Here is a 21,247-nt window from a genome sequence, read left to right as displayed (position 1 = left end):
TAAAATTTTAAAAATTTTGATAATTTTAATAGTAATAATTTATACTAATAATAAATAACCTTAGAAGTAACTTGGAAGCCTGTTGCCAACTTCTAAGGTTGTCCCAGCCTCGCAGTGCAGAACTGAGAGCTGAAGCTGAGCCAAGTGCATTAAGGTGGTGCTAGGCAGGACACAGACAGCAAGCATGTGTTCTGCAGCAAAATCAGTGCTGGGCACAGCTTCTACCCCTCAGCATAAAATCACCACTTGATGAAACTCACTGGCAGCCTCAGTACAGAAAGAGCAGTGGAGTAAGATGTGCCTCAAGCCTGGCCTCGCAATACAGTGACCTGCACAGGGAAAACCTGGGTTTGCAGCCTGGAGGAAAACACAACCCATCATCTTTTGCAGACTGTAGAGCCTGGAGCAGTTCTGGGCATTTCAGACTCCAAATTGCAGCTATCTGAGACCACTTTGCACAAACAATGGGGACATACGTATAGACGGCTCCAGGGTTAGGAAGCTGCTGAGCAGACACATTTTACAAGTCAGTTGTGGACTTAACAGCCTCTTAATATACCTATTTTAATTAAGATAATAATTTTATGGATTGAGGGTTCCTTTATCTTCTGGCAGGTGATACCCATATTAGCAGATTTATGATTCAGCTGCTGGGAAACACAGACTGGGTTAGAGAGATTAAGTGCAGAGTATTTGGCCTAGATTCTGCCAGATGTAAATCCACTGAATGACTACACAAATTGGACAGTCTGTGCCTTCTGCTTTCTCAAATTTAATGCTTTACTGAAGTCAAATAAAAATAAAGACACATTAAACATACTTAGCAGAAGAACTGCTGTTCTTTGAACATATAAAATGCCCATTTTAAGTAACCTGCACTTAAGTGTAAAACTGTAAAATGTTTTTATATACCATAACTAATCCAGGTCTTTTGGACAAACATGGACCAGCATCTGCGTGAAGGCAGCCTGTTTTTACTGCACACTACATTTCATCTGCAGATGAAAAGACCATTCTCTTTCCTTACTCTATTTTCTTTTTTACTTCTTTTTACATAATTACAGATTGTAAATGAGACCCACTCGGAGGCCTGTGAATTGTGCCAATTTAGCCAAGAGCTGGGATTAAACTAATCTTCAGCACTGAGCAGAAGGAAGGAAAGAATAAGCATGGCAAGGTCCATATGCCCCTTCACCCCCCGTATAACCCATGCAGCAACAGCTGTCTAGTTGTGCTCACCCAGGGCAGGAAAGTGAGGACTCGATACAAATTCTAATAAAGATTCCGTATTTCTCATTTTATTGCATTCGTTGTCTAACAACAATACTCATTGGCAAGAAATTTATTTACACTAACAAATTAACTTGAAACCACAAGGCTTTGTTGTTTGTATTTAAACTGTAAGAAAACAAAGGGCCACCATGATGTTTTTTTTTTTTAATGTGTCCCAATAACTAAATATTAACCAAAGTTATTTTGGGGAAAACGCAACAATCTAGAGAAGTTCATATCAACCAAGCACAAGAGAACAAGCTCAGACATGGCACTACTGTGTCTTCCATGCAGATGATCAGACACCAAGATGTACAAAGAAAAAGTTCAGGATAACATGCACGTCTATACATTTGACCTCTTAAAAAAAAAAAAAAAGAAAAAGGAAAAAATCTGCTGTGCAACCACCTCTTCAACCAGATAAAAAGAAACAATGTAAGAAGCTGATTTTTACGGTGAGCACAGTGCATGTGAGTCTTAGCTGCCTGGTCTTCTAGCAATGTTTAACACTTGTCAGTGACCAATGAGTTACCATTGCAACGTGACTGGAAAATATGAAAGCAGTTGTTCACATGGTAAGCGTGTATGGGAAAGTATAGTCAGAACAGGTTCACCTGCACTCCCCACTTCCAAATGGGCTGGTGGCTCCTTACATCTGGTACTCTGGGATCCCCCTTCCTTCAGATGCTTCTGCACCGGGGCCTGAACCCGCTTCCATTAGTGTCAAAGGTCCCACTGAAAATCTGGCAGGAGGCTTATGGTTCTGGATTATGTGGGTTGGACCCGAGCTCAGGAGCTGTGAGCCCTCCTCACCCTGCTCTGGAAGCAGCCTAACTCAGCAGAACTACAGCTTGTTCTTAGCACAGTCCAAACTTCCCAAAGACAGGTGGGTCATAGCACCACCGCCGAGCCTTGCAGCAAGATGAATGTTTTTCAAACCATCACTTAATGCTGACAGCAAAAGTACCAGTTAGCACTGCTGGTTAGTAACAGAAAACTCATTTTATAGTGAGGGACTGGAGGGCTCAATGTCATGACTAAGGTGTCACAGCTTTGAAAAATCAGTTTTACAGGTGGATAAAGTGCAGCAAGATCCATACAGGAGGTTAACAAGAGGGACTGTGTGATGTGCATATGACCCACACTCCACTGTGGTGAATAGGTAAGTCAGCTCAGATGTCACTCACAATCCTGTTCAAAAACGAGCTGCTGAAAGAGCTCCAACAGAAATCAAAGTTAGGGCTTAAAATATAAAAAAGGGTTTCCTTCATAGAATACTGACGCTCCAATAAATCAGTCCTGCCAACTTCCCACCCCAAAAAACCAACCCAAAGCCAATACACAGAAGGACCTGCAGAGAACCATGCTGTATGTGCTCTTAGCAAACGTTTAAAATCCTCTGATAAGTAAAATACATAAAACCCCACAAGTAAGAAAAGCTACCAGCACAGACGGGTGAGAACGATGGTGAGACTGAGGAGTAGTGCACTGTGCATTCTACTCATTTCCACTGTTGAAGACTTATAACTTAATTAAAAGTGCTGCTTTTTCAAATGTCTGTTTTTTCAGTGGTTTAGACCATGACATAGCTTTCCTGAGGTTTTCAAGTGAGGGAGAGCACAGAATGATGGAAGTGCTACTAAAAGCATCCGCCCCCCTATCATTTAGATTGATGATATTGCAGGGGACAAGGCCACACCTAAAAAGAGCAAGATCAGGGTTTACTCTTGCCTTGAGAGTATTTTCTCTCTGTAAACATACGGCTAAGAAATCAATACAAGACTTAATCCTGGTAAACTTCCCCTAAATTTCAGCACTAAGAAATGGTACAGACTGCAGTGCAAATGCTGTAAAGAACTACAGCTGTATCTGTGCAAATCTTTCCTTCTGATTTTCAGTGTTGGGATCTGGAATGGTACTTCTTGGCTGTAGCCAACTAAATTATGATCCTTTTCCTTTCTACTGTAGAACTGGATTCTGCACTATTAACAAGAGTGGCATTTCTTTCTCTGACTTAAAAGTGTAACTCAATTCATTCTCAGAAATCACATACTTCCCATGCCTTACTCGTGAGCCAGGAGGACAGGAGGCTTTCATGGAAGCAGTGAAGTATGAGGAACCCGATGCTCAGTGTCAAGCACCTCTGAAGGTCAATGAGAGCTGAGGACTGGCAAGCTTCAGAGGAAAGATGCTCAGTAATTCTAGTAACAGCTCAATACTTGTAGTATCCCTGCAGCAGACCATAGTCATGGCACAGTAGATGCCTTTGCAATAGTGGACAATACTCTTGTGCACTGCAATAAACAGGTTCAGCTCCTTCCTCACACCCTGGTCCTGATCTGCTTGGGCTGACTGAAACTGAATTGGGAGTTTTAGTATGGAAGTCACATAGATGCAGCACCCACTGCATAGGAAAATACAAGCTGGAAGCGAGTAATGTCAGTATGCCTGGCTAACTTGGACAGAGCAAGGAGCCAACACTCTCTCCACAACTTCAGTATAAACGCTAGGATTTTTAGGTCTAAAGTAACCTGCAGTGTTTTATCTTCTATTTGCTATTTTTCAGACTTCCATTTTTGCTAACTCTTCTTTCCTCACCCTTTCAGAAGCTCAATATATTCACAGCCTGGCAACACCACAGCAATGGGCAGAACTAAAGCTTACAGAACTGGCCTGCCACTGTAACCAGGGAGGAGTTAACTTCCTGTGCTCACCTGGGTATAAAAGATGACACAGACACACGTGGAAACACCACAGCGCCTGCACAGCAGCTTAAAGGTGGCCAGGCAAGCCAGCATACTCAAAATTGCTTTAACTCCACAAATAAATACACAAAAGTACGCAACAGTTAGTTACATTTGCAGGTGAGCCAAAAGAGAAAGTTTTTCCAGTCATTTAGTATGGAATATTTGTTTCTTCTTACTACATCAAAACCTGCATTAGTCTGACTTAACATTGGTTTCCCAAAAGTTGAAGTTAAGAATGATGAGACATCCATATATTTTGTTTTATATATGTCATTACACAATACAAAGGGAAAAAATGCAACACAACTTTAAAGGTCCTACAGAACAGTAACAAAAGTTTCAAAGTGAGCTTTGCATCTGTTACCCAGTGATACTTCTGCACATCCCAACAATGAGTTACCATACTTAATAAAAGGAACCACATAAATCTCTTTTATCACAGAAAGAACAGTGAAACTCCTGACATTGCTTGGCTTGCTTAGTTTATGTGTTGGCCTAAATGCATTTTATGGTCTTATTTTAAATTTAAGCCACTAGGGTTTGGGTTTTTTTAAGTTAGGTTTTTGTTGTTTGTTTGGGTTTTTTTAAGTCTGAGAATAACCAAATAACATTACCACAACGCAATTAAAACCCCCTGGATACTTAAAGGACTTAAGTCGAATTACTTATTCTGCAGAGCAAGAACATGATTTACAAAGAGATTAAGTAGGCGTTGTTCCAAGCAGCAAGAATGAAAACTGAATGTATAATGCCAGGCAGTCTGCTCAGGTTTCTAAGAAAACAAAGAACATAAAACAGGGTCACCACCTTAGATTACTATATACAACCACTTAAACATTATGACAGTGTAAACATAATTCAAAAAGAAAATCACCATTGAATGCATTTATCAACATTGTACTTAAAATACTAGATTTCCAGTTTCTTCCAGATAAGTTCTCTTACTCAAATATAAATTGATAACCTCCTAAAATAACAGAATGCTAGTTTTACAAGGCTATTAAATAGTTGTATAATTTTTCTCCTACAGAGTGCAGAGAGATTCCTTGCAATCTGGAATACTCTTTTGCTGGTGTTCTATCTCAAGAAAAATATCATAAGCCTTAGAAACATCAGGAAGTTAGCTTTTCTGGCAATTTACTTTTTAGATCTGAATAAAATATACATCAGAAACTTGCAGAAATTGGATTTGGAAGGAAAAATAAAGCTAATGTTAAGTAGATCTGTTGTGTATTAATTTTGAATGAACTAGGCGCTCTCAGTTTACAGACCATTTTACACATCAAAGAAATTATCAGGATCAAAAGAAACTTAACTATAAACATTGCACCCCAACTGTTTCGAATCTGAGCTTCAGACAACTTTACAGACACAAATCTGAATGCCATAAAGTACAGAGCAGAAGAGAAGCCAAGCCAAACTAAACCAAAGATTTTCTTCAAAAGAATTTAGTATTTGCATTTTTTAGTCTGGCAAACTTTTAAGTTCAAGATTCTAACTTTGCATCAACATCTTAAACAATTTAAGGGTTGGCATGACTAGATGAAGACTGCAACTTCCAGGATGCATCAAAGGGAGGTGACTATATTCTCAACTGTAAATGCTGTGATGTAGTTGTTTTCCACATAAAGCAGTCAGCTAATACCTCTAGCTTCTCATTGTGGATATTTGCCTGTTGTTTGTCTATTCTTTTGAAGAAATACAGAGTATTTTAATACTGCTTTTAAGAGGCAGTAACTCCATGCAGTGCCAGCTATACACTGCTTCTGTTATAGCCAAAACTACACAGCAGGCTTCACCAATGGCCTCATAGACCAGGAAAACAGGAATCTCTAAAGGATGTAATAGGACTACTGCTAAGCCATCAAAACATTCTACAGCCTATGCCCACAAATTCAGGTTTTGGTGGGGATATTCTTTAAACACATCAATCAAAACAATGAATATAGGGCAGCTTTGGACCATCACCTCCATGGCAGCATTGATCTTAACAGCAATGTACTACATTTAATTTTAACCAGAATCCCTCGTCTTCCTCTTCTTAAAGTGCACTTCCGTAAAAACTGAGTATCTTCAGCAGACTCGTTTGATAATAATTTCCAACAACAGCTTCATAACAACACAGCACAAAGCTTATTCTCCCAATGCTTGCTGGAGAATGAATCTGAAGATGTGGTGTTTTTTCTGGAAAAAGACAAACCTGAAACAAAATAAGCCCAGTTTCCCATTCAAAACACATGAAAAAGAAAGCGGAGTGTGCTATAAGAAAGTTGCCTACACACTGGGAGCACAATGAATTTTATACAGATATATACGCTGTGCTCTAGTTAGAAATTCATCCTTGCTCAGATATCTAAAGGATAAATGTTATCCCCAGATTTCTGTGTAAACCCACATAATCATTTAAGGCTTTGCCTCCTTCCTGGATTAACTATTGTACAGTTAACAGAAAGAGTTTCACCTCCTGTCTTTTACCCAGGGGGAATATCAACTCTCCTGTCTTTATCTCCAGTGTATAAGAAGTTACTGAACAGTTGTGTTTCCAGAGCAGTGTCACTTCAAGGTACTGACACAAGATGAAACTTGCTTCAATAGACGGAACTGAGTATCCAACCACTGTAAAGAAACTGAACTTCCAGCTTCTTTAAGTCAACTCTTATGAGACAGAGCACAACTCCTTTTACCCAGCTGAAGCAACATTCACCAATCATTTTGACTGGCCATCCTATTCAGAAGAGGTGAAGCAGTGGACCATGCTCCTCGGCATCATGCTGGTTACTGAAGTGACCAAACACATAGAGCTCAATAGAGAAGAGTAGTTTGGAAGGGAACACCGCCACACAAATATGAAATCTGTTAGCTGTCAACAACAACAAAACAAACTGAGAGGCTGGGGTCGTTTCACAACGAGCGTGAACTGGATATGCAGGAAAATAAAACTACACAATATAAATTTCCCAAGTCATTCTATGTATAGCCCCATTTCTCCGTACACACTCTTGGGCAATGAATACAAGAAAGCTGAAGGGGCATCAGTGTGGATATGAGTTTCTCTTCCCTTGAAGTGCCTCCACTTTCCTAACACAGTAGCACTTCTGCTTATCACTGCTCATTAGTGCCCTCTGTTGCATCTGATGAAGTCTTGTCTGTTTTCTTTGATTTCCTCTGCAGTTGCTCTTGTTCCCTCTTCCGAAGCTTTTCTCTTTGCTTTTCCATTTTCTCTTGAGCTTTGCGAGCTTTTTCCAAGGATGCTTTCATTTCCTTCAGCTTTTTCTTAACAATTGCTCTGTCCTGGGAAGATGTCATACCAAGAGCCTGAGGTGGGCAAAACAAAATTGACAAAGAAAAAGAATTTCATATGGATTAATCTATCACTTTTTTTTTTTTAATACTCTAGTAATAACTCTTCTTTAGTAGAAGACTCTAACAACTAAGCAAATTTGAGACAGGCTCAGGTACATTACTGATGTGTAAGACACTACTGTGCTGCTTTCCACGCCTCCCACTTCTAGAATATTAAAAAATCCTATCTCATTGCCGCCACAAATTTCATTGATCAAATGAGGCAAATAAAGCTTAAACTATTTGCTTGAGGCCATCTAAGTCTACACAGAACAAGACTTCCCAATTCTCACTGCTATGCCTTAGTCAAAATTTCACTTGTTCTCTTCTAATACCCCTAGTTAGTGAAATGCCAGCAAAAAAATTCTGAAAGGAAACACTAAACCTGGACTTTCAGATCTGCTGAGCTTCCCACAACTCCTTCCTGTAATTATTTTTGACAAAAGTAGGCTCATATTTTCACTACATGAAACAATGCTTACTTTATACATCAAAACTGGTTTTAGTTCTAACATAGTACAACAGGTGACAGCTTATGTGTCCAGTCTCCCACAAATCCACTTTGCAGTTGCTATTTCTGATGTATGTCTATTTACTATCTTCTCTGAATTACCCCTTCACAAAACAGGTGGAAGAGGAATACATGCATGCGAATACCACTTCTACACATGCAAATACAGGTACTTTATATACACACAGAGTTTTGACTAAACAAATGCCCTCTACTCCTGAAGCTTCTGACTTCATATGGGAATTTCTTGAAATGTGGCTGTGGCTTTATGCTGTGTGTTTATTATTCTAGTCTATCAGCACTCCACACAAAGGGATACACTATTTCTGGCTGAAGAGTTACTGCCTTTAAGATTACCTGAAGTGACAACAAATACTACAGTTAGTCCTGAAGTACAGTGAGTCAATTACCTTGAGCTTACTCCCATCCAGCTGGAGGAGATGCTCCCCATTAATGTTTTGGGCACTGAATTCGGAAACATACTGCTCAAGGTTCAGGCTCATTAACCAGTGGGACACCTGCTGCACGCTCCACTCCTGAACAGCACGACTCTGACACTGACTGTGCTTAGGAGACTGGCCATCATCAAGGATCTGTGACAAAAACATGCTGCATTATCATTAAAAGGATAACACGATGAGTAACATCATTTTTGTGTACAAACCACCAGCATTACAGCAGAGGTATATCTGTGCTAGCTTTACACTACAATAATAACAATTTCACACTACTGCATCTCATCTGTATCTAACCAGACACCTAAGAATTGCCATAAGGTACCCCAAAATTCTTCTATCTATAAATAGAAAAAGATAAAGGAACTGACATTCCTTTTAACCCAAATAGGAACTGAAATGGCCAGGTGGCACAATGCAAAAGAGGTATGCTTCCATGCCCTCACAAGATTTTTATCCTTCAAATTAGAACACTTCTAAAGGATGCACTGAATTCTGCATTCTACTTCCTGGGCTTATTCACAGACTTTTATGATATTTTTAAGCTATAATCAAGAAATTCAGGGAGGGGGAACCTCAGAAACCCACTCTACAGTTCAAAGTGATGACATCAAACAACCAGTGAGACTGATACTATCTATGGAAGACTATGAGATGACACAGAGGAGGGGTAAGGAACACAAAGCGATCCCACAGCCCTGGCCCTGCTCTCATCATGTTGTGCCACTGCTGCTGCAGAGGAGAGCATGAACACAGCACCAAGAGGAGCAGGCGGGGCGTCAGCTGCTGGGGCAGCCCCATGTCCCTGCCCTGCCACTTCACTTCACCCAGAGGTATGTCAGTGGGGCCTGAAACAAGAGCTACTCGGCCCCAGCCATGGTCAGCAAAGCAGCTGCTATGCACTGCAGCAGCTGCCTGCTGTTAGAGCAGCTTTCATGCTGTGTTAGATGACACTGGGAGCTCTATCAGTTTCTGGCTGACCAGTTCTCAGGGCTGAGGAAAAGACGGTTCAAGCACTATCTTTTCCTTCTCCTATTGTGAGCAGGAGCTCAGTGCAGTTGATGCTTGGCCTGGTAGATTTGCTCTGACACAAACCCTCCTCCCCCTTCCAATATACTGCAAAATCTGCAATTTGCTACGGCCTTGAAAACTCCTAGCAGAAAGGAGAGGGGAACTCAAGACAAGCAGAGAGGAGCCAGTGACATCTGCGTGTTCTGCTCGAACAAGGGGGTTTGCCACACAACATCATAAAACAAGGAATGTGAATCTGCAAATGAGGTGGTACATTGCCACACGATGGTCACACGATTCACCACAACAGCACACTAGTATCTCACCTCATCATCAATCATATCCAGGCTCTGAGTGAGGGAGCAACAAAGAAATGGGAAAGAAAAGCATTATAGAAACAAAATACAGAACATGTAACAGCATGTAAAAGTTCAGGCAAGGGCAGCACCAAGATTTGCAAACAGATATGGCTACTCAAAACCAAAGAGATTTCTTTAAAAAAAATTATTTCCAGAAGCAGAGAGGTTATGTTGAAAGCTCAGCACAAACATGATTTGGCAGCTAAACCTGAGACCATGCCAGTGAAACCCCCTTAGAGTTTCTAGTCTTGACATCCTAGAACCAGTGGGAATCTTCCTGATGGCTCTAATTCCAAGAGCAAAAGCTCCTTTATTAGAGGAGAACAACACTTTCACTTTTTTCATCTCCTTCAAATAATCATGATTTGCCAAAGAAGCTTGAGTGAAGGAGAGTTTGCAGCAACAGGCTAGGCAAGGCTGAGGGGCAATGCTGGCCTAATCCCCTACCAGAGTGGTTGTGGAAGCTTCTACTGCAGCTCTTGCTGAACATATTGCCTGATTCAGAGGCTGTAATTTGGCACACAGCATAGGATGGGGAAAACACATTCATTTTTATAGACCTGTTCAGGCTCAGTATTTCAGAAGTGATTAAGTAGAGAGCTGAACAAGCAAAATGAAAGCATTTTCAAGCTTTTAGTTCAATACCACTGGGAGCAGAGCACTGTCACAATAAAATACGTAATATAAGGAGAATGAGACATGGTAAGAGAATGAAACGTACTATTGAGATTGTATTATCACTAAATAAAATCTAAAAGACAACTTTGTGGTTTTCAGTAATTCATAGAATATAGAATTCATAGAATTCACTCTATATAGGAGTGTCTACATTCTCCTATGATTGTTATAAACTTTTGTCCTTTATTACCTGCAGGACATAACCTCTGAAGAATGACTGTGTTTGTAGACTTGCATGTTGTCAAATGAGATTGCATGGTCCAGCTCCCATTCTTTAAACCCATGCAAAACATGTAGGTAGTAATAGAACAAACCTCTCTCTCATACAAAAAAAGAGACATATATACTTCAAGTTCCTCCTCTCTAGTAAAAAACCCTGGCTGCAACCTCACATGAAAAATGTGAAGTTCTTAAGGAGCATTTGTAAAAGGAGAAAGACACAGGTTTCCTGAGTCCAAAAGACATGTCAGCTACTGCCAAATTGTGCAACTTCACTGACAACCGAGTTACAAAACTCGTATCTGAAGAAAAATATTTTCAATATATTATATTCAGCTCAATTATGTCACCAATTTACAGGGTTAGGAATACTTTTCCACATTAGCATTGTTCGAAAATACTCTGGTTTGAAGTAACTGATTCAAATCCACTGTGCAAAGCAAGCACGAAGCATGCAAAGTGGATTAACACATATACATTCTAACCAATGTACATACATTCAGGTACAGTAACACACATGTTATTTTAATGTATCAGGGTAAAAATTAGTCTAGGTGAAAGTGCCTAACATCTCAACTGTATTTACCAAACTATACTGTATGTTTATGATCTCAAAACTGTCTCAACCATGTCTAGTTTAGTGTATGTTTATATCTATCTATGGGTCCACATGTACATATCTAGCAAACATACTGAAATGTGTGAGGATATAGCATCTCTTAGAAAACAAACTGCATTCTACTTTCCTACAGCAATACCATAAGACCTTTATTTCAAGTCATTATTATATGAACAAGAAAAACCATAACCTAGAAACCAAGAATAATTTCCTCTCCCACTCTATTGCCCAGAAAATAACCCTTTATTATTTGAGTAATTAGGAAGCAAAACGCTAATGGAAAGAAAACAACTGTTTCACATCTTAATTTCATCAGCATACCTCATCTGACGACAGTGCTAAGGAGTGTGAGAAACCTGGGGGTTTAGGTTCTGCTCCTAAACCACTCAGATCGGCTGAACTTGTGCTGCTGGGACTGAAATCATCGTTGAACGTGAAATTCTGTGGAGAAAGAGATGAGTTAGAATGAATGACCGATCTCATATGCATATCTGAAAGGAAAATTTGCTTCCTGTCTTCATTTACCCAACCAGTTATAATACACATGAGGAAGCCTAAGTTTTAGTATAGTTAATGTTTATAGAATAGCCTGTATTTTTACCACTGTGTACTTCAAGAGACACCTTTGCCAGCTTAATGAGTCAATGAATAGCAAAGGAGTCTGAAAGCAATTTCCAGACTCCCTCTTAAGATGCTGGCTCTCATCCTTGAACTAAATTATTGCTTCTGTGGGTTAATCACTAGCATTTTACTGTCCTCCAAATATTTAGGACAAGTGTAGCACAGGCAGTAGCACAAAGAATAGGACAGAGGATTAATTAGCAGAGAGAAGTGAAAACTGCTATTGAGAGAACAAGGAGAATATCCTGTGAATACATTTCTGAGTCTAAATAATCGCCTAGAAAAGTGAAAGGAACTCTTTGCCTATACCTTTAGAAAAAAATGAAATTGAAAGTATAAGAGATCTTTGGACATTGAGTGTTACTTACTGAACTAACAACCATAAAACAAACATCACATCTTACAGCAAAGAACAGTGAAAGAATGCATGTATTTTCCAGAAATGCAGCAAAATTACCATCAGAAGAAGACAAAAATTAACAAGTATTTCCTATTAGAGTGAGAACCATGAAAAAACCCAAATCTCTGGATCTAAATATAAGGACACCATGATATTCCATTTAACTTGAATTCACACTTTATGACAGAGACACCTCTAATGTCCACTCTAATATCTAAATGAATATAAAATTCAATTCACCTTTGACATTCAATTTCAACAAAAAAAGGATCCAAACATCAAAATCAAAACCAACACTAAAAATGTTACCTTTTTATTCCCCCCCCCACCCCCCCCAGATAGTTCCTGAAAACCAGAAGTCTTTCAAAAATATCAAGTGCTGGTCCTTGTAGTGTTGACTGAAATCCAACCAAATACTGGTACACGCTGTGTTTTAAAAACCTGAATAGCAGTATAGGAACTGTTAATTTAAGAGCCTGCAAACTTTACAGAGAACACCAAAATGTTTTTGTAGTCAGTTTTCTCACACCTACATTAAGAATTTCTGTTCTGTTTTTCTGAACTCTTTATAGAGGAGAAGAAAATCTGAAGCTTCCTTAATATGCAAACTTTTAGCCCCCACAGTGTTCTTAGGCCAGGAGTTCAACAGCTCTACCTCCTGTTGTGTGAAGAACATCTTTATCTAAGTACTTCGATTTTTCTTTCACCTCTATTTTGTGCAACCTTCAGCTTTACAATGAAGTCTTTAAAATGTAATTTTCTATAGGAAAAACACAGGATAGCCAAGGCCTGCTAATAGTTATGATAGCAGGACAACCCCCCAAAAAACCCTCAACCTAACTGTAAAAGGAGGTGCTTTTCTCCCCATTTGAAAATTACTTTTACACAATGCTTGTTTGAAGGCACAAATAGGATTTATATGTCTAATCCCCATCTGTCTTTTTCAAAAGAAACTGGGTAACGGATTGCTTTCTCCTTAAACATCAGAGATTTAATCTGTGGTCTTCTCTATCCGTCTTAACTAGGACTGGTCAGCCCTATGTTGCTCTCCCCACCAGATAACACAAGCACAACTATGCCCTTGCACACCTTTGTGCACAGCAGAAGTTAAGGTATCACCAGCTTCTAGCATCATAAGAGTAAGAAATGCCTGTGCAAATTACTATTATGTACATGCATTTGTTGGTAGAAGACAGAGAAATTAGATTTCTGATTCATATTCCTGTACATAAAGTTGAGAACAGTATCAGTTTCTTTTTACCAGACCAATATAAAAAGTCAACTCCTACAAGTTGTAAGAAGATACAGGCAGAGAAATATTTTCCAGAAGTTAAAATAAACATGAAAAAGCTAAGTATATTACTAAAACTAAGGGTTATTTAAGGAGTTATCATGCTGAAACATTCATGCACATAGAAAGGAATCACACAGATGTATTAAATTGCAATAGTTCATGTTTACAGTTCAAGCATCTTCATATAGAAAATTAAATCCAACATCCAGCATGCATGACAGACAGATTTCATTACTGGGGGAAAAAAGGCAGATGACTGACGGCATAGAGCATTTCTTCACTTGCAAACACCTCATTTGAACATGGGTAGGTACTCCCACAATCAGTCCTGAAGAATGCAGAAAATATCCATAACTGAATACACAAATCTAGCATTTGTTCAGTGGATCCAAATGCTAATTTCCACTGGCATCTCTTGCTTTTGTTACGGTACAGCACATCACAGTTAGTTTACTGAATTAATGTACATTAAGACAGAGTAAAAAGGTAGAATGGGGAATGGTACAATGATAGAGATGTTCTGTTTGGATGTGCTTTTACTGTACAATGAACACCATGCTCTGTTTATTGTAGTAGTCACATATTGGCTTGTTCTTTATCCAGAAACATGAAGCCAATTATGTCACTCAACACAGTGGGAATAAGGTAGTTTTTATTTTCTACCTTTGACCCTTTTTTAGCTGGACTTATATTTTCAGAGGAAGGTTCAGTTGAGCTGGCAGAAGATGGCAGGTTGCTGGAAGAATGGGATCCCTTGCCACTCTCTCCATACCATGTGAATGGTACACAGTGTGGGAGAGAAGAGGATCGATCTGCTACAGCTCTAGTGTTTGCTGATTTCTGCAGCATCTCTCTGATGGTCCTGTTTAAAAGAAAGGAGTAGGAATATGTGTTAGATTATAAAATAAGAGAAAACAAAATGCTAGAGGCAGTTAATTGTAAAAAGAGTGACATCCCTTATAACTGTGACTAAAGAACTGAGTGGCACAGGGCTGGTAGGAGCATGCCTGGAATCCCTCTTTCAGCAGAAGAAAAAAGTGGGGTTTTTTGATGCAGTTTTTTAACTGAAGCTCTCTTAGACAATGTATACCCAGCAAATGGAGACAGACATTGGCTTTAAACTTAAACAGAAAATGGCTTTAAACTTAAACAGAGGAACTTCAGGTTAGATATAAGGAAGTAGTTCTTCACAGTGAGGGTGGTGAGGCACTGGAATAGGTTGCCCAAAGAAGTTGTGAATGCTCCAACCCTGGAGGTGTTCAAGGCCAGGCTGGACAGAGCCTTGGGTGACATAGTTTAGTGTGTGGTGTCCCTGCTCATGGCAGGGGGGTTGGAACTAGATGATCTTAAGGTCCTTTCCAACCCTAACTATTCTATGATTCTATGACACCAGCTGAAAATGCCTGTACTCCTCCACTCAGATGTGAACCAGCTCCACTCAAGGACCCACATGTTATGCTGGTACTTGTCTGAGCCCCAGTGGTAACTCAGCATGATTAAATAGATTAGACTCAGCACTGACCCAAGTGGGCTCTGGCTCCCAGAGAATGTCTGGCTTGGATTTTGAGCACAGGCAGAATGGATCAGGTGCTTCTGTAACCATCTATGGAGATATGCCTTTGTTACAACAACTAAATACTGACAAAAGAATTATTATCTTGAATTTAAAGTTACTAAATATGAAAAATATTAATACAGACAAAATGAAAGAAACACCTTTGTGGTATTATCATCTCCTCTGCAGTGACAAAGATTGCAGTGGATAATGTGATCAAGGAAAAGGGAACAATTATAACATAAAATAAATGCCTAAATTATTCACTACATATATGTCAACAGTACAGTATGCAAACTAAAAACAACTACGCAAAGTGTCTGCCTCAAAGAACTTCTGCATATGTCATACTGTCCTTTTATGTTAACACATATATTACTGTTTCAGAGCATTAAACTTGTACTGCTCTGAACAGCCACCAGTAAACTGCATGTATGTAAATCTCCCCTCAACTTCTACCTTCTGTAAGCTTCTAAATCATTATTATCACAATCACTAGACCTTTTTATATTGTGAAGCCTCTTTCATGTATGGATGAAACTGAGGTTGTCAAAGGGCCCCCACACATGGAAGCAGAAGAACCCTGCCTCCCTTTTAGCTATGTAAAGAAAGGTAGATTTATCTGACCCAGTCCTGTACTCCTTCACCATCCTCTAATCTTGCTTGAAAGTAAAAAGAAAAAACAAATGATGTTGCCCAAATCACCTCAATTCAGGCAGAGGAATGTATTTCCTACTTAAATGGGGAATTTTCTATATATGCAACATTAGTGGTACTCTTAGGCAATAACTGAGGATTTATTCACAGATCCCGAGTGCTACTTTTTGGCAACGGCAAAATAACACATGCAACATCCATCTGACAGTGTGATTAATTCTACCTCAATCAGTCACTGTAATGGACATAATTATAACAGGATGCTGTCTCCATCATCATCTTCCTTCTTTCAAAGAGCTCATACAGCACTGGACTGTAGAGAAAACATCCTTACATTTCTTCTGAGGCAAATTCTTTGGAGTTAGTAACAAAGGAAGTGACAACGAGTGTTTAAAAAGCTATACCGAAATAATAACATTCCAGTTTAAAGAGGCACAGTGAGAATTACAAATGGTTATGAATTTTGACTTTGAAAATGGTATTAAACTTTGGTTTTAGTAACCGTACCCTAATTCAGAAATATTAACAAACAATACAAATAACTGGTTTACTGAATGGTCTAATAAGCAATTGACCTCTACACTGAGATCTGCTTCCTCTAAGTAATATACTTGTGTGATCTCACAAATGTCTGTAACATACTATATTGCTATAAGGAATGTAATCAAGTTCAAGTATACAAACCAGTATACATTCATTTTCCCCACCCTGTAGCTTGGTATTTAAATGCTGTATGATATGTAATACTCTGCCAAGGGCACTAGCTGCCTTACAGCTACACAGAGGTGGAGAGAATCTGCTTTAACAAATCTCTCCCTGTCACCAGGGACATCCAGCTGCGAACATCAGTAACTCCAGGTCACACTGCATGCAGACACACCAGTGGAACCAAGTGGAACATGTTTTCTGACACCAGTGCAGAGGCAATGACTGCTGCCTAAGATCACTGAAGATCTTGCCTGATATTCGCAGGTTACAAATGTTCAGATGTATGCTGAGACAGAACGTGGCACTTCAGTACAGTGTGCCTGAGGAAGTAAGTCAGAAGTCTAAGGCTTCTTTGCTTTTCTGATTTTCCGGAGCTACACAATGTACTTGTCACTGTGTCTCCATATATTAGACTGTCAGCAAAACTCCACAAATTGCTACATACTGTTTTTCTACCACAATGATTTTCTGACTACCATTCAAAGTTTGCTTTCTTCTGATAGCTATTTTATCATCTAGGTTTTATTTTGCATTGTTTTATGTGCAGAGTTTCTGAGTTGCTATGTTCTTTCTAGAATGTGCTTTTGGAATGTATTAAGTTAGTGCTCCTGATATTAACTTGTAGTTCATACCTGGAACCAGCTATCACCCCTGTAAGCTATCTTCTTAGACTCACCAGGATGTGAGGAGAATAAAAATCTATACTAGCTTTTGCAGAGAAGATTGCTTCCTCCTATTTTGAACATTCATTTATTCAGAGTCCAGATGCTGGTGATGTGGTCTCATCAGATTTCGTAAGTTCTTTCCCTGAGAGCTGGTGATGTGACAAATGCATTCAGCATTATTCTCCTATCTATTTTCAATTCACCATGTTCACTTTCAGAACCAAATCCTTCTAAAAGCATGCCTGATGTGGGTGCTGTGAAGGTGCAGTGAACAGCTGCTGCCCATCCTTGCCCCAGGGGCTTTTAAAAAAACAGTATGTGGATTTGTGTCAAGAATTCTGGTTCATGGGTATTATTAATGAACATTAACTGAATGTGCATCTTGCTGGCCAGCTCCAATAACCTATTTCTGCAAATCCCATTAGCAAATGCAGCAGTGGTAGTGACGCCACGATATCATAAGCCTCCAAGTATTTTTAGATTATATGTTAGCCTTTCATTAGTCAAGAAATATGGGTTTGTAAGCTCAGAAGGTTATCTCAAAGCTTAACACTTATTTACATGAAGCCAGTGAGACTGCTAATGTTCCCATCTGCTAGGATGATTAGGTTTTTCCAATGTTACTGGCATATCATTTCGTGCATCCTCAATGTTTTACCCATACCTACTGCAGTAGGTCACCCTAATAGCTTCTTTCTCTTTCCGCTTCTTGCCCTTGTTTGAACTCCGTCTCAAGGGAGCCCTACAAGAATATTAGAAAACATCAGGAAACTTCTTTGAAATTTTACTTTCAAACCTTTTAATGAAAAAAAATATTTTAAATAAAAAGATGCTTACCCAAGATCTGCAAGTTTTCGCTTTAGTTTCTCTGTATGCCCTAGAATAGGGCTAGTTGTTCTTGCTGCCTGAGCACATGTGGCACCATCTAGGATACATTTGTACACGGAAGAACGTACATTATTATTTTCAATTGCTACCGATAGTTATTCCATTTTCCATCCAGAACAGTTGTGTAACTTTTCATAATTAGATACGCATGCATGTACACATGTGTGAGTACACAGTTTAATTAGGTGAATTCTTCTCATGTTTAAGAAGACAGTGTGAAGAGGAATAATACTAAATATTTTCAGAATTTGAAAATACACACAAAGAAATTTTATTTTCATTGAAGAAAATGAAAAGTTAATTTTCGTTGAGTTTTAATCAATTGTATAAATTAAACAATATAAAAGATGTACAGGTAAAGATTACAGTGAATCCATTTGGAAACTCAGCAGTAGCTGCTGAAGTTTCATTTTACAGAATTCAAAATGCTTTACTTCCAAAATGACTCCTGAAATCCTTTCTTGAACTTTTATGATGGACATGCTAGGTAACAGTTACCTGTTTAGCTTGAACATCTTTGTTAAAATAAACATTTAACTTGAAATCCAACCATTCTGAATTAAAAGAGCATTAGAAGTAGCTTAGTTAATAAATTTACCCTGAGATGTCTAGCAATTTTTGATGTCTTCTACAAACATTGTTAAAGCCTAAAGAGGAAACAGCCTGCAGTACCTATAAAGTCAAAACAATGAATCTGAGTCTGCAAAACATCCTGTGAAATCTATATGGCAGCTAAAAGAAAACACACAGCAGCTGAAAAATTCAGATACAGTTTCTGTGATTCTAAACATTGAGTGTCCCCAAATACTTTAGAGGAAGCGAATGAAGGTCAGCCATTCATGCCACTTGCAGTTTGGTGACTTTTACAATGTGACCTCAGATGTACAGTGACTTCAAACTGAAAGCACTGCTGGGTTTGTGGATTTCGCCTACTGTAGCTGACGTAAATTAAGCCCTCAGAATTAACCCAAAATGCTATAGCACTAGCACATAGACAACTCTGTGTACAGAACTTTGTACGTTGCTTTGTGAATAATATTTGGCCAAGTTTTTATTCAAGTCAAAAATTCAATGTGCAACTGCTTCATAAATTCTGAGAAAAGCAGGAAAATAAGGCTCTTGCTATACTCACACTCTAAAAGCCATACTATTTCTACCAACACAAGTCCTTATATTAAAGAAAAATTCAAGAACAACTGACAAGTAATCTCATGCCAAAAAAGCAAACAAAAAAAAAAGGTAATCTGAAGAGTGACAAAAGCAAGGTGAAGTCTCCTGAGAAGAAACCCATTCCCCAGGGAGGCTGAGGAGAACTTTAGGCAACACACACTTTGTGTCAGCCCCATAATTTGTGTAATGTTTATTTTTTCAAACTAACTATTCACAGGGAAGTGGGGCTTGGGGGTCAGGGGTCAGTGGGCTTTTTTGAGAAACTTCTTAACAAAAGTAAATGAAACTCCAAGGTACACTGCTTTTGCAGTGGGCAAATAATGAAAGCATTTAGTAGCTTTGGGGCTGCAGTAGAAACAGTCTGGAAAGCTCAGAAGGGACATGTATTGCTACCTGGTATGGCAAATTTCTGTTTGGGCTCTTGTATCAGTATGCTCCCAGCCATATGCAACTTGGCCCAGCGCGTCCTCTGAATAATGACAATTTGCTAGGGAAAACATTCATGCTAGCTATGGGATACAGTGGAAGATGGATAGGCTGGGTCCCAAAATCAGCTTCAGTGGCAGAGTAGATTTGAATCTACAGGGTCTTGCACACACAGAATCATAGAATGGTTTGGGTGGGAAGGGACATTAAAAATCATCTAGTCCCAACCTTCCCGTCACGGGCAGGGACACCTTCCACTAGACCAGGTTGCTCAAAGCCCCGTCCAACCTGGCCTTGAACACTGCCAGGGATGGGGCAGCTGAACGTTCTATGGGCAACCTGTGCCAGTGTCTCACCGCTCTCAAGGTCAAGAATTTCTTCCTAATGTCTAATCTGAATCTACCATCCTTCCGTTTAAAGCCACGAGACCTTGTCCTATCACTACATACCCTTGTAAAAAGTCCCTCTCCAGATTTCTTGTAAGGCCCCTTTAGGTATTGGAAGGCTGTTAGAAGGTCTCCCCAGACCCTTCTCTTCTCCAGGCTGAAAAGACCAACTCTCTCAGCCTGTCTCCATAGAAGACATGCTCCAGCGCTCTGATCATCTTTGTGGCCATCCTCTGGACTCACTTGAGAACATCCCTCCTGTGTTGGAGGCCCAAGAGGAGTACTCCAGGTGGGGTCTCACAAGAGTGGAGGCGGAGAATCACCTCCCTGATCTGCTGGACACATAACGGAGGTATGCAGTGCATATTGCAGTGGTCACGAACCAGGGCTGCAGGTGCTCTGCCTCAGTAGGAGGGGATTGTTACCACCCTGGATGGGCACATCTTCCCCACCTCCTAGTTCTTCCAGGAGGGTGAGGGAGAGCCAGTTTCTCAGAATAAATGACAAAGAAGCTGTTTAATACATAACTTTTAGGCTCAGGGGACTGGTATAAGTAATCTGTGGCTGATGGATGCGAAAGGAGACTAGACGTAACTTTCTCCCCCAATGTCACAAGAGTTGCAGCCAGCCTCACATCAGCACAGAGTTGCCCACAGGGGTCACCTCAGCTGCCTTGACAAAGGTGCTGCTGCACCTAACAGGCAGAACTGAAGTAAATAAATTAATCATACACATACATGAAAAAGCTGTGCTTAAAAGACAAATGAGCAAAATTCCTCATAATTTTGCAATGAAACTGATTATATGCCACTTCAGCTCTTGCTACAACACTACAGGATTTCATAAGAAAAAGCAACAGATAAGTGTGAGCTTGCTAACACTCACTTTTGCTAATGAGAGATTAATCAGTGGACATGCACATGTCCGCAGATGTTCTCTCTTTCCACCTCAAAAAAAACCCCTTCATGAACACACAGAACAAACGCAATGGCCTTTTTTGTTTCCTGACCTGTTAAGAGATTGACGGCCAAATTAATAATCAATTAAAACAATATCGCTACAACACTTGTTGCCGCACAACTGCTTGTAGGATATTGCTTTTTTGTAGAACTTTCTGAATGCAAATTTTCCTTTTAAACTAAATTGCTCTGGTTAATTTTCATGTACTCATCAGAACCTGACATACCCAAAAGCACTGGTTGTTTACTTAACAGTCACAGTGGGGAAAGCATGACATGATATTTAGACAGAAATTATTTTTCAA

At 39.5% G+C, this 21,247-nt stretch overlaps 1 protein-coding gene across 1 annotated transcript in view; it reads right to left on the bottom strand.

Moving 5' to 3' along the window:
- Positions 1-7,121: 7,121 nt before the first annotated feature.
- The window catches only part of LOC104412596 (neurabin-1-like), a gene marked incomplete at its 5' end in the record, with an annotated part of 16,515 nt that continues 2,389 nt past the window's right edge, over positions 7,122-21,247 (bottom strand). The window contains 4 exons of the mRNA XM_010023352.1: positions 7,122-7,334; positions 8,283-8,465; positions 9,665-9,688; positions 11,535-11,654. Coding sequence (XP_010021654.1) covers positions 7,122-7,334; positions 8,283-8,465; positions 9,665-9,688; positions 11,535-11,654 — 540 coding nt within the window. The remainder of the gene's footprint in view (positions 7,335-8,282; positions 8,466-9,664; positions 9,689-11,534; positions 11,655-21,247) is intronic.

The sequence above is a fragment of the Nestor notabilis genome, unplaced genomic scaffold (genome assembly GCF_000696875.1).
Source record: "Nestor notabilis isolate BGI_N333 unplaced genomic scaffold, ASM69687v1 scaffold27211, whole genome shotgun sequence".
NCBI lineage: Eukaryota > Metazoa > Chordata > Aves > Psittaciformes > Psittacidae > Nestor > Nestor notabilis.
The sequence above is the reverse complement of the archived record's forward strand: the minus strand, read 5'-3'. Positions and strand labels throughout refer to the sequence as shown.